The sequence below is a fragment of the Telmatherina bonti genome (assembly GCF_933228915.1).
Source record: "Telmatherina bonti genome assembly, chromosome: 1".
NCBI lineage: Eukaryota > Metazoa > Chordata > Actinopteri > Atheriniformes > Telmatherinidae > Telmatherina > Telmatherina bonti.
The window spans coordinates 16510651-16525939 of record NC_136619.1 but is presented as its reverse complement, the minus strand read 5'-3'; the positions used below and the strand labels follow the sequence as shown (position 1 = coordinate 16525939).

Genomic DNA, 15289 nt, shown 5'->3' with positions numbered 1-15289 from the left:
CTGGAATAACTAAAAACATCTCTCTGTTCAGGAACTACACTGGGTGGAATGAGATCAGTCAGGTTAGTTTGTTTGAAACAACGCACGTCAGTTATTTATTTTTGATTACATTTTAAGGTAATTTGGGAAACATCAGTCAAAAGAATTTAAACTTATTGATGTTATTCTCAATTTTATCTATTAAATATTTTTCAGTCATTCGTTGGTTCTTTGAAAGGTCACAGTGTTTGTTTTATTCCCAGTACTGAATAGTTTCTTGACACCTTGGCTAAGTACAGATCTACACTGCAGGTATTCTTACTTGACTAAATCTAGACTTGTTGAAGTGAGGTGAGGTGATATATCACTCCAACAAATGCATTTCCTTATCTCATTACTTATTCAGATTTATTACTTTCCATTTGAAGTGAACAGGTGCTTGTTCCAGATGCAAAGAACTTGTCTTGTTTAAACATCAAACATTTAAACTCAAACCTTGCAGCAAACATGTTAATTGCTTCCCCAAAGTCCAATAACAGAGATAGACAAAGACAACAGCTCCACATTGTTTCCCTTTGCACCTGATAGTGTCTGCCTGCAGTGCCAAAGTACTTGGAGTAATAACTGTGTCCACCCTCCGCAGTACCGGTCTCCTTTTTGTCCTCTGCAAAACGTCTCATCGTAACCTCATCACCTCTGCTTCTGTGTTATGATTGATTCTCAGATGTTTAAGGTTTGTGGTCTTCACACAAAAATCCAACTGCATATTTTTAGTTGTGCCTTGTTTTGCATATGCCTTTGGCAGGCAGAAAAGTAGTTCCTATCCATTCTCAAAGTTTAGTTCAATATTAGCATAAACTAGATCTTTCAGTATCACTCTTCACTTCAGTACTAACTAGTCTCCTCAGATAATATGTGATCAAAGTAGGGAACCATTCTTACTTACCATCTTATTTATTTATTCGTTCATTTTTTGACTGGCACACCTGCCCGACAGTGATGTGGCCCACTGACAATACCTCCTGATTAAACACTTTGGCATGGCAGTCAATACACTGAGCAGCTATAATGCACACACACACACACACACACGCACACGCACACACACACACACACACACACACACACACACACACACACACACACACACGCACACACACACACACGCACACGCACACGCACACACACACACACACACACACACACACACACACACACACACACACACACACAACATAATTTAAAATGTAGTTCAGGAGTAGTGTTTGTCTCCTTACAGAGGACTACCTTTTGGTGTGGACTTTGTGCTTTGTTGCATTGCTTAACATTTTCATAAGAGAATCCTAAATATATTTTTACCTTTTAGCCTCTTTAAGACTTTTCACATCAGATGCATTCTTCCCCTTAAAGTTTAAGAAATAGTCCATAGTTAAAAACAATGCTTTGCTGGAATTTGCTTGCACCTTAGCAGGTTGTTTATATATTTAAGGGAAACATATGTTTAATGAGGCTTCTTTTGTTCCAAAGGGCATTTTACACTTTAATATAATGGAATGTGAATAAAACACCATTAGGAATTCCAACATCTCACAATATTACTTATTAGCCAGTATATTTTTTTTTCTTTGATGGCTGATTCAGGAAAACAAATAAGAACTGTGAGTTTATATGCACATGTGAAGAGGCTGGAAAATGAGCGGGTTTGTTCAGTGTTAAGCAAGCAAAATGTACTGCTGGGTGTTTTCTACCTAGGTGATGCATACAATTGCCCAAGGCTAAACATTTTGAACAAGAGCTCAGGGAGAAAAGGAACAGAGTGGAAGAGGGACACGCTGAGTTTCAGTATCTAAATCTGTAAGTGGACAGATAGATAGAGAGCGTGAGTAAGGATGTCTTCTACCATTCTGAGAGGCACATATTTCCTCAGCATAACTCTGGCTTCATGCTATCCTGTTGACACAACTAAATCTGATGTGATTTGATGGTGCAGCAGCCCCCAAACATGACATCAGTCCCTGCCAGCCTTTTTTCTTCACACGAACACAGAGTAACATCCAAAGAGGCACACAGACTTATAGGCATTCAGTTGGAAACAGAAAAATAAACATACCCAGCGATTTGAGAACAAGAAGGAAGATTAAACTTTGATGACAAGGATGCCTTCCCCTCCCTTCTTCATCATCACCTACTGCTGAGCAACAAAGTGAAGATGGAATATCCCCTCTCACTCACAAGCCCTTTAATGGCACAGAGCGGATTTTAATAAGAAGCAGAGTGGTTAGCAGTGCACACCGTGGTCTTCAATGGGATTAAAAGCCTTTGAATGGTTGAGGCCATTAAAGTCTACACCAGCCTAGAAGTCCTGCAGTGCCTTATGAGCATGTTTATCATAAGGATTAACAAACCCAGTGAACACACTCACCCCAGGAGCGCATCCACCTCTACTTGTACCATTATTGTGTTTGACTGAGTGACTAATAAGAGTGATTCAGCAGCTCTGGAAGGTAAAGCTCTGGTCCCAGTTTGCTATCCATACCCAGTGGACGCACAATAACATCTGCATCCACCAGCTCATCTCAGCACAACATGACAAGCTGATTTTTTTTTTTTTTTTTTCCTGCAGGCTAAGTACATGCTGCCTGATTCTAATATAGAAATCATAAGCATGACAGGGGCAGAGCATAGACCCAGAGGTCATTGCACAGCTTCTGGACAACGAAAAATCTCCCTTGAGGAAATCTGTGTATGCCTTTTGAAGACTGGAGAGATTTCAGGGATTTGATAGTCAGTGTGTTGAGTCATCACTCTAAACCATTTCCTGATTTTCTGCCTCTCCCACTCTTCAGATCTTCCACATGACCTATGACCTGGCCAGCGCCATGGTGCGGATAGTCAATCTGATTGGCATGATGCTGTTGCTGTGTCACTGGGATGGCTGCCTGCAGTTTTTGGTGCCCATGCTGCAAGACTTCCCCGCTGACTGCTGGGTATCCAAAAATAAGATGGTGGTAAGTGCTCCTCCTGCGTAGAGTCCAACTGCTTCTTTGAATCAGATTATGTCTTATCTTCGCTTCTGTAATTACTGTACAAAAACCCTTAAGCTTCCTGGGAACGATTGCATGTCTGTCATATTAAATCATGAATCAAACGTATTTATCTGCTACATTTATCTACATTTATTATTTTCTGATTATTTTATTTAATGCGAGCTCCTAAAATCAACCTTTTTTGTCTTATTTGGAAGGAAGTTGTTCTTAGAATATTGGTTTTCTGTGGAGGGAGGGTAGTCCGACACCAGAACTTGTTACATGTTATATTTCAGTTTCAAGATCATCAATCAATCTATCCATCAATCAAGGAAACAGAAAATTACATTAAAAGCAAACCTTATTATTAGATGTGCATGAGCTAGCGTGTTGTTAGCTGTAAGTTACAAAGTTACCAGAACATGTGTCACATGGGTAGTTACATCTCTCAAGGTGTGATGTTCTTGGTTCATCATGCCTCTCTGCCTTCCTGACAGGCTCACTTGTTTCACTGAATCTGCCTCCTTTATTTTTTAGCATAACAAAAGACAGCTGTTGCAAACAGCCATTCCCCAGAGATGCCTCAGTCTTTAGCTAAATTTAGCTCTATTCCCATACCTTTGTGCAGACATATGCACTCAGGTGAGGGGTGCCGTTCAGGGACAACGTCAGTATTTTATATCAAAGTAGCAGCCATCACGCACACCACTGGGTAGCTAAAGAAATTAAGAAGATATATATTCTGACTTTGTTGCAAATTTCCTTTCTGATTTTTGTTGCTAATTTGTCCTTTTGTCAGTGTGAACATTATTTAGCACTATATTACAACATTTATTTATTTATTTGTTTGTTTTTAATTCACTCTTTTAGTCTTTAGTCACCTTAAATTGAGATCATTTATAAGACTGAGCTGTCATCAGTGATAAGTATTAATGTGGCACATGATTAAGTTGATTTTTGCACTGTTATTAAAATGGTTTAAAACGTCTAAAAAAAAATAGCAAAACTGTACGTCATGTTCTTTGTAATAAATACTAGATAATTAGTGATTAAAGCTTTGATAGATATTTAACATGTATGAATTTAGATATGATTAAAATAAATATACCACTGTAAATGTAAACATATTTATTGTTAGATTTCTTGGCTGTTTGATTGATACTATATGCTAAGAGTCACTGACAGCGATGTTTGTTAATAGATGTGTTTTGCTGCTGGTGTTGATGTTTTTTATTTATTGATTTATTTATTTAATGTTTTGGTTTTGATTGTTATGACAGTTGTAGTTGCTGTTGTCTACCTTTTGTATCTTTGTCTCTTTCTCTTCGTATCTTTCCCCCCTTTTTGTTCCTTATGTCAAGTGTAACATGAATGTTATTCAACTAAAAGCAAATGAAATTTGATGAAAATAATTTCATTAATCCCAGAGGAAATTTTCCCATTTTCTTTCAGTTAATATTATTCTAAACAATATTAATTCATGCAAAGATGATTTTTGCCTAATTCTGGAGTGCGATAGCAGGTATGATCTCTGACACCTTTCTGTCTTGTGTGGGACTTTACAAAGCCTTAATCTGAACAATTAAGAAACTGTTGATTCTTTATTGTTTTGTGCAGAGGATGCCAAGAATCATGTATTATCTTCAGCAGCTTAAGTAGCATTGTTTTCCTGACAATTAGCTCCAGCGGCTCCAGAGTTATCCCCAGCGTTTGTTCAGTCTCTTTGGATCTTTGAGTCTGATGCTTGTACACCTATGTGAATAGCTGATTGCACTTTCCACAACAGACTTGTGGTATATTTGCCACATCTTGGTGCAGAACGATCTCAGCTTCCTTAAGAAGTATAGTCTGCTCTAGTTCTTCTTTTCATGACCTCTGTGTTGTATTTCCAGTCTAGTCTGTTGTCTACCTGAACTCCAACTCCTTGTATTGAGCTCTGTGTATTCTTCTACCACCTCCACCTTTTATTTCAGGATCTAGACAGGGTGTTGTCCACATTTAGTCTTTCTTAAGTCAGCAGTCATCTCGTTTGGTTTTGTTTGTAAGTTAGGTGATTGTGTCCACACCATCTCACAAATTGGTTGACCAGTTCTCTGTACTCAGCTTCTTGTCCATCTGATACACATCAAAACTCCACAGTCATCAGAGTATTTCTGTAGATTCAGATTCTTTTTTTTTTTTTGCTACAGTCCGGCAGGGAGAAAACATTTTCAAAATCATACTGACACTGCATTTAGAGTGCAGATTCTGAAATCAAACAGCATGATAGATACTAGATTGTGATGGACTGGCGAGCTGTCCAGGGTGTACCCTGCCTTTCGCCCAAAGACTGCTGGGATAGGCTCCAGCTTCCCCACAGCCCTTAATCAGACTAAACAGTTAGGATAACAGATGGATGGATGGATGGATGGATGGATACTAGAATGGGAATACAAAGTGCAGCAGGTTCGATTTGCCCTGCAAAACTGTAAAATTCTCAGAATAGATTTTCCTCTCAGCGCTTGAATTCTCACAGCAGCAAAGACATTTTTGCAGGGCTCACGTGCACTTAAAGCTGGGGTCGGTAATGTTGGGGAGCTGCAAGATCTGAAAGAGGAACCCCAGTTTTGGCTCCTCCCCCTCTGGTTTTGCTCCTTGGGTGATCCATAGCTTTTTTCTTACCTCTGCCAAGGAGGTTATGGTTTTACCAGCATTTATCTGTTTGTGTTCAAGATAACTCCAAAAGTTATGGACAGATTTTAATTAAATTTTCGTCAGTTGTTGGAAATATGAAAAGGAAGAACAGGTTTAATTTTGGTGGTGATCCTGATCACCGTTTGGATCCAGGAATATTTTAAATGCCGTGGCAGAGGTTTGGTCTCCAAGTGCTTTTCTAGTTCGCAGCTTTTTCCAACAACGACTTTCACTCTCTCGGCTGTTTAGCAGGAGGAGGCAAATAAACCGAGCTGGGTTGGGAAATCCTTCCTGCAGTTTCTCAGTCATGAAGAAGCTTACAAAATATAAGAAATGGACAACTTTAATTTGCCCCAAACATTTTGATTGGTCAGAGTTTTTACAGATTTACAGTAAACTGAGGAGTCTAACCATATTTCTTATTGTTCATGATTAAAAAATGTACAGACTACCATCAGGACGAGGAACCACTTCACCCAGAGTAAAAAAACTGTCCCTGAGCAAGATTACCTACTCCAGCTTTAATATCTAACAATTATTTTCATAAAAGCAAATCAGAACTTTATTCAGCCATTCATTTTCTGTACTGCTTAGGCCATTTAAGGGTCGCACAGAAGCTGGAGCCTATCCCAGCAATCAATAGGCGAAAGGCTGGATACACCCTGGACGAGCGCCAGTCCATAACAGGGTGTCTCAATGTCAGTTTTTCCTTTTATAACAGTGCTTTGTTTCCTCTTTCTATTCCAAGTGCCCTTTAACAAACTGATTTCATGCATTTCTAATTAAATTATTTTGGGGTTATTTGTTCTTGTCAAATTGGTGCAGCGCAGTCAAGTTTCCATAATTTCCACTGCCCATTTCTACAAATGAGATGAAACATGTACTCGCTTATCCTTTTAGGATGTAGCCTCTTAGTAACATTAGAAAGGAAGTTTGTTTTGTTTTACACAGTAAACAGTGTCTAATTAACTGTATAACATGGAGGAATGACTCCCACTGTGACAGAATAACAAATATATCACTCTGAATTTATTCAGGCCTTTAGGGCAGGCACCTGTCTGATGGAACGTTTCTAATGTTTTGCTCACATTACCTGGTTGACAAAGAGATTCTTAAAAGCCGAAGACTCACGAACAGTTGTTTTTATACTCTCATAAAAATTATCATAAGAACTCTATTCTTTTTGTTCTTACAGTAGCTGTCCTGATTTCTCTCTGGGTCATTGTCTCTTACCTTTTCAGGAAGGCACTAATAAAATTGCTATCTATCTCAGCTTTTCTGCAGTGGAAATGAGTTTGAAAGCAATTTGGACATGTCACCCCCAGGAGAGGGTTGATATTGATTTGCTATGAACCACCACCAAGATCTAAAGGAAAAGGAGCAATTTATCCACAAATGAGAAAACTCGCACAGAAATCACATTTTTCTAAATAGCTGACCTAGTTTCTGTCATGCAAACGTGTCTAATGCTCTGTCTGCCCATTCTCAGGGCTCTGTTTTAGGCTTGTGCCCAAATGTCTGCTTGCTCCAAATGTTTGCATTGAGAAAAGTATGTTTTACCCTGCCAGCTGCTCTGCACTGAACTTATACTGAATAAAATGGGCAACTGCCATTAGTTTTGTCCTTAGTAATTGGATCTGCATGTGTGTGGGTGAGCTGTCAGGTTGCTCATTGACCTTTAATAGGCAGTCAACACCCTTATTTGAGAAAGAGCAAGTCAGAAAGTGTTCCAATGTGCTCACCCTAACTCAACCCTTCTCCTCTGTTTCATCTAGAATGACACATGGGGACAGCAGTACTCCTACGCACTTTTCAAAGCTATGAGCCACATGCTTTGTATTGGATATGGTATGTACCCCCCGGTGGGAATGACAGACGTGTGGCTGACCATCCTTAGCATGATTGTGGGTGCAACCTGCTACGCCATGTTTGTGGGCCACGCTACCGCACTAATCCAGTCTCTCGACTCATCTAGACGCCAGTACCAGGAGAAGGTGAGTCAAGAAAAGAGATTTTACTGATGACTGTTGTCTCATTTTATTTTAAAGACAGTGGTTGTGGGGAAGGATGCAGGTTTGTCATAAGCATAAGGGTAGGCTTTGCTTGGTCACTTCACAATTGAATTTAATTGATTTTTGCACGGGCAATGACCTCAAATACACTTCTAGTTATGGCAGGTCCTTTATGCCTTTTCTAGAGAGAGAAAACGAGCACAATCAGGGTTTTCTAAATCACTGGTTTTAAAAGCCATACTCTGTCAGCCCTCCCTCAGAGAAAATTAAGACAACTGTGCCTATCACACTCCTGCTTTACAAGGAGATATTAAAGTCTTCTTAACTGTAAAGCTATACTAGATCTTAACCCTTTAGGCTTCAGCCTGATGGATCTGTGCCATAGTGACACATGAAAATTATTGCTTTTTTAATAATGAATACTTTCCATGCATGTTCCACCTGTATCAAAGCCTTAGTCACACCACACTCAGCTTTGTTTTGCAACATTTCTTTGGCACATAACAAGGAACATTACCAGTTTGAAACATGCCTTCATGCATTTGCAGTATTATTCTTTTTTATGGAACATGTAAAGGTAAAACAGAGGGAAATAGATATTAATACAAGTTGAAAAAAACTTTTTTTTTTTTTTTAAACCATTTCTGTTTGACTTGTTTCAGCCACTGAGTAATATTGATGGCACAGTGTCTCATCCCACTGTAACTAGCAAAAAAGACATGCAGCTAGCATAAAGATAATTTCACCTTGATGGTGACAGTTCCACATACATTAATAAGTAAAGTTTACAAAACACCTGTAACAGAGACATGGCACCAAGTTTTTCACTATACAAAACAATACAATAAGACATTAAATTAAAAAAAAAAAGGCATAAAAAAAAACTGTAAAACCATTTTAACAAATGGATAACACACATTCATAAAAGCCTCATCTAACTAAAAGCATGCTCAAATAAAGAAGCCTCCAACTGCTTTTTAATTAAAAAAAATCAATCGAGTCTAAGCTCCTTAAAAAAAAAGAGGAAAAAAATTATCAAGGTCGGGTGCCACAGAAACTACTAGTGACCACTGACCTGATTATCAAAGACCACTTACAGGTGAGTGGAAGTGGAGAAGACAAGAGGTGTAAGGATGATCCTGATTATGTAGAGCTCAAAAAGTATGATCAAAACTTTCCAAATGAATTCCAGACAGGTGAGGGATGGTAAAACCGGAGTGTGTGTCTTTTTTGTCCGTTTAGTCAACCCTTTAGGCGCCAAAGCTTTTACATTTTTTAAGATATGATTATGAGCCATTGTTTGTTATGGCAATAAAAAAAATAATCTTTTTTATATTTTGGCATCAGAGACTGGCAGCTGTATTAGATTCTACAGGTTTCAATATGATGGTGATGGGTGGTGCGGCAGTGGCAGATTGTTGATAATTGTGGCGGATCATTGATAGCCACAATCACACATTTGTCAAGTGGCGGTGGAAAGTGGTAACAGCTCTTTTTGTAGAGACATGGCCTGGTGCTTGTTGCAATTTTGCGACTTTGGCACCTAAAGGGTTAAAAGCCGATCAGCTTCCTTCTGTACAGCCTGGAAACAGTCAAGCGTTTTCTTATTTAAACAAGTGAAAATGTTGTGACAGTGATCCAAGAGAGAAGAAATAGAAGAATGAATCACCATCTCTAGCCTGCCCTTTGCGACTGTCTGGAGGTTTTATGATATTACATAATATAGCAATGAAGAAACAGCTAAAACACTGTCAGGTTTGTCAGTGTTAAAGATATGTATGTCATGTCTTTACATACTTACTCATGTTACAACTCAGAAAGGGAGTATGGATTATGGGTTTCCTCTTTAACTCACTGGCTGCCAAAGACATCTGCTATATATTACAGCGAATGGTTTTCACCTTATCCTAGCAGAAATTAACATGACTGTATGGTTGTTTTTCCTAAGATAGGAAAACCAGCCTTCTTTTCAGGTTTGTGCAAAATTTCTTATAACCAAACATCTTTATAAATTATAAATTATGTCTAAGTGTGGAAATAAATACAAAAGAATGACAAACTCTTCTTCTTGTTCAATAAATTAGGACAAAGTAAAATATATCATATGTATTGTTGTTTGTCTAAAGTTTTGTTGAACTAAGCTGAGAATCAAAAGGTTTTCTTTTTCTTTGTGATGTAAATGTATGTTTCAGGGTTTTGCTGAAGGATTGTGTGCATTGAGGTCATAACTCCAACTTCCCTAGTTCTGGGAAAGGCAAGTCCTAATGGCTGGCTGTGAACCTCTAGTCACGTTCTTCAATGCCGTGCCCTCTGTAGACCCAGCGTGGGCGATAATGAGCTAAGCTGCTAAGCTGCCACAATGCCCATCGTCTGTAGCGTAGAGCAGAAGAGGGTGGACGACCTCCAGAGAATGGAGGCTCGAGAGATCACACCTAAATGAAAGAGAGAGAGTTGGAGTGAAAGAGGGCAGGGAAAAGAGCCAGGCAGACAGGCTGAGGAGCAGATTAGCTGATGTAATGGGTGTGTGGTGGTACATCTTTAAAAAGAGAGAAAGTCCACCTAATAAATGATCAACTCACAAAAAGTAGGTAGTGAGTAACAAAGAAGCTTTTTTTGCCATATTTAACAGCTTCAAAGCCAAAGAGTCCTAGAAGTACAACACTTTTAAGCAGGCTTGTATCTAATACTCCTGATCTCAGTAACAGTTTAATGAGATGGGTGTGAACCAGCCCCAGCTCAACTCACAACATGTCTGCAGCTCGAGGTAGAGTAGCATAGCTGCCAAGTTAATCAAACAGCTGGCCTGTCTCAGCACCACTCAGCATGTGCTACCAAAGCCATTCACTGCCATTTCTGGGATCACCCCCAAAGACACCTTAGAATCCCCCAGCCACCTGAGAGGCATCCCTGTGCTCCATTTTCCCAGTGTCTGACTGCAGAGAGGTTATTACCACACACAGCAGTTAATTTTAAAGAATGTGGATTCTTTCATTTATCTTTCCGCAAGACTCAGCGGTCAAACACACTCTGGGTCTGCCGTCACTTTGTCACAGTTAGTTGGTTTGTCTGCTGCACTGTACCTCCCACCCTTTGTTCATCAAGGTCAGTTCCTTCTCAGACATACACATTTTTATGTCTTTTCCCTACTGGTCATCCATCAGTTGTGTGACTGTGGGATCTAATTCCTGGAGATTTCCCAGTCCATGTTAGACTAATACCGGTAATCCACATGATCAAGAAGTGGACAATCCCTGGTGTTTTTCGAAGGCAGGTGGCTGTTCTTAGATGGTCACGGGCTGCCGTGACAGGGACAGCTGCTCCTGTCTACAGGGATTCAGCTAGCACAGAAATCTGTCAACTGAGCCACCACAACAATCTTTCTATACAAGATTACATGCAAAATAACAAATAAAATAAAGATAAAATACTGTTGGAGAATGGAGAATGCGGGTATTACAGCATTTGTTTACTATTATTATTATTATTATTATTATTATTATTATTATTATTATTATTATTTAACTACAGATACTATCTTACTTTTAAAAAATTACATTGTGGATACATTACCCTAATTTATCATATTTAATGCATACAGATTCGGAGACCTATTGTATCCCCACATTGTATAAACATTTGCTCAAAACCCTGCCATATGCCATATGCAATGTGATGCTTGTGTTATACTTATTGGTGGATACTTTTTGCTCTACAGTAATTTTGACATGTTAATGTAGGCTACCATACAAATATGAAAATGATCATTTTGTTTGTTGACATTTTGTTAAAGTTCCAAATTAGGAGTTCAGATTATCAAAAACTTTAATTTCTTCTTTCCATTATTTATTTGGTCAGACAATAAAGATTTGATTTGCTTCAATTTAACTGTACTCTATGACAAAACCAATCTTAGGGCTGGCTCTACAAAAGGTTTGCATGTACTTAAACATGGGCAAACCCACTGCACTTATAAAAAAATGTACAAATTGATTTACTAACAGTGCACTCTGGGGGCTGTAATTCAAAAGTGCAAATTAGCTCATCTGCATCCAATTAGTAAGTCTGTCGCAATGAATATGCAATATAGGGCATTCACACATTATTTTGCGTGTGTTGGGAAAAGAAAATATAAATTTATTAATGCAATCTATCAAATCTGATAGCAATTTTGCTTTTAGAAAATTCACCTATATTTAACACGTTTCACAAGGACGTGCAGATAGTTTGTGCATAATTGCGCACATGGCCTCTGGTTATTTTTGGAGGAGGAGACATCAAAACAAAGCAAGAAGATGCAAAGAACATGTTTTTTTATCCTCGTGAATTTTTTTTGTGATGAACCAGGAAACAATCATCAAAACATATCTTCAGATGTTTTATTATATGCCAAATTTTCTTGTCTTCACTTTCTAACATCTAAATACCGTCTTTTTACTTCATCACTGTTTGCATCATTTCACCAACAGCATAAACTTTTTAATAAATTCGTGCCATACAGCGATTATTTGTGTGGCAGTCACATTTCTCTGCTGTAGGTCATGCTTTTTCTCCAAACTCACCATGCTGCAAACCACAAAATGCATGAAACCCTATTTTAAGTATGGGGTCTCAAACATGTTTGCTCCTGTTGCCCATTTACACAATCCCTCTCAGTAAATGACCCACAAACCATTGTTCAGTCCCTTGCAAAAGATTCTAGATTGCACACATAAACTGCGACTTCCAAATTGGGACCTTCGTAGTTCTGACCCTTAGAGTTTTTAGCTAGAAAACTATTCATGCATTCATTCATTATCCTAACCGCTTACTCCAATAAAGGGTTGTGGGAAAGCTGGAGCCTATCCCAGCAGGCCTGGGGCGAAAGGCGCTATTGAACTAGGATATTGCAAATTTAATCAAAAGCTACGCATAGTCTCAATGAAAAATATTATGACACAAAATTATTGTCTGGGTTTTATAAATGTAAAAATAAAGGAATAGTAAAGTAGAATAGGTACAATAATTCCGTTACAACATTTAAACATCATTTTACTTAGCCATCACAGAAGATTACAATATAGTTTTTAATAATTTTTTTCATTAATACTTAATTTTTTTTCTTCAAAAAATATATTTAGACTTTTATCACAAAAATAAACTCGTTTAACCCTATCATGCATTTTATTGGATATTTTCATAATGTACGTATAACTCTATTTTATACATATTTTATAGAATACATTATTCATTCACTCATTCATTATCCTAACCGCTTAGTCTGACAAAGGGTCGCGGGGAAGCTGGAGTCTATCCCAGCAGTCTTTGGGCAAAAGGCAGGGTACACACTGGACAGCTTGCCAGTCCATCGCAGGGCCACTCAGAGACAAACAACCACTCACGCTCACACTCACTCCTATGGGCAATTTAGAGGAACTTATTAACCTAACATGCATGTCTTTGGATGGCGGGAGAAAGCTGGAGTACCCAGAGAAAACCCATGCATACACGGGGAGAACATGCAAACTCCACACAGAAAGGCCACTGTCCAAGCCTCGCCCCAACCAAGGATTGAACCTGCGACCTTCTTGTTGTGAGGCCACAGTGCTAACCTAGAATACATTACAAAAAAAATCTAATAAATTTCAAATCAAACATCACTAATAAACTAAAAAGTATCCTTGCATTGTATGTTTGTAGAGGTAAAATGCTGTATTATTAAAAATAATTTGGCATTATTTTGTTTTTTGTTTTTTATTAAGGCATGCATTAAAGTTTTGTGGAGCTTATGAGCATAAAATATAGATAATAGTGGTTTTGTATTTTACCTGTTTACAGTGATTATTTAGGTATCAAACACATTATGTGATGTTAAATAACCCAGTTTAGCTTGTATCAACCTTGCAACAAGTGATTGCATTTTTATAGAATTTTATATTTGATAGCTTTTGTGAACTTTTCTTTGCATCTCTGTCACGTGACCAATGTGCCAATCTGGACAGAAGAAGTTTCCACAAACATCTTTGTTATCTTTTCTTGTTTAGCTTTTGTTTCTGCAGTTATGGTTATTTTGGTTTTATAGCCTTTGTTGGTTTCAAACAGCACTATGTTTTTAAATCCCTAATAAAGCTGTTTACTCAATGCATACTGTACATGGCTGATTCTGCTACAAAGGGATTCTACTTACAAAATGGGAAAGAAAAAGTGAGTGGAATTAGAATAAGTTAATACTCAAAGGCAAAACAGTATTATATTGAAAAAGACTAGTATTTGTATGGCACATTTTATGTATAAAACAATTCAAAGGGTTTAACATAAAAATTTTATGGCATTACAGGTGGTGCAATGAAAAAAAAGTGAACTAGCATAGTGTTGATATCTTATGGCTGGAAACCTGCTACACTGTGCAGATGTAAGGTGCTATGTGTAACACTGGACCTTAGCCCCCAAGCCCATAACACAAACTAACTCACACTACTCTCACAGTGGGATGTAGGGCAGATAATGACCAATATTTAGCTAGTGAAAGAAGTATGACAGTGGAGCCAAGCAGAACCACTGCCAAAATTTAACTGCTCCCTGCTGGTTTTGATGTGACACAAGCTCTGCATTTATCCACTGTAAATGAGGTGTAAAAAATAGAGCACTGAACTCTCATGGCTATATAGCAAAGATAAGAGGCCATCTGTCCAGTTGGCATACAGAGGTGATATCTAGGTAACTTTTATGTTTAGATGGGAAACAATTCCACAAAAAAAACCCTTCTAAACCAGACCTATGAGGTACTCTCAGAAGTGTACAGATGGGGAGAGGAGGGAAAAGGGGGAAAAAAAAGGGTTCTTTCTCAAAGATGGTGGAAATTATCATCAGAAGGCCTGGGTATAATCTTTTCTGAATAGAATTATATTACAGTGTGGCACCATGTGATAAATGCCTGAGCTGTCAGAAGCAAGCAAGCAGACTTAAAATGGCTCTTTGGAATCAGGCAGTGTGTTAACCATTAAACAAAGTATAGCAAGTGTGGTTCCCACTAAGATGAAAAATAGCTTTATAAGATTCATTTTCACTCAGCTAAACATATTTCTGTCTCTTTAATTAAGTGTACAAACAGACCTTATTGATTAGGATTCATAAAACTGTGTTTTCTCACAACTCTGTTTGTTCTACTTGTATCTGAACAGGACAATTTAGTAACATGCACATTTGATATGAATAGTGTAGGTTTTCTCTTAGTGCATAGCTTATTAAAGATTTTATTTTATGTCAAATTATTTTTTTTTTACTAACCTTAACTATCATTATGGTGTTGTGGCCTAAATCTTGCCAACTTGGAGAGAGATTTTACTGCTTCTGTAGCCCCAACCTTCCAAATAAAGGCTTATATATGAGGTTATAAGTGCAAAGAGTCGCAGTAGTTGGGTCAGGGTGGGTGCACGCATGTTGTTTGTGTGTCTTTTGAATGTATTTGAGTGAAAGCAAGATGATGATTCAATGTTTATTTTAAAAATTGTTGAGTTTTATACTTGAGTGTACATTGTTCAATTCTATTCTATTCTATTCTGCAGTCATTTAACAGACGCTTTTATCCAAAACGACTTACATATGAGTGAGAACAACACAAGC

The 15289-nt window shown here is 38.0% G+C and overlaps 1 protein-coding gene across 1 annotated transcript in view; it reads left to right on the top strand.

The window, feature by feature from the left end:
* hcn4 (hyperpolarization activated cyclic nucleotide-gated potassium channel 4) overlaps positions 1–15289 on the top strand; it is a gene marked incomplete at both ends in the record, with an annotated part of 79134 nt that overhangs the window by 43116 nt on the left and 20729 nt on the right. The window contains 2 exons of the mRNA XM_079239956.1: positions 2826–2987; positions 7454–7672. Coding sequence (XP_079096082.1) covers positions 2826–2987; positions 7454–7672 — 381 coding nt within the window. The remainder of the gene's footprint in view (positions 1–2825; positions 2988–7453; positions 7673–15289) is intronic.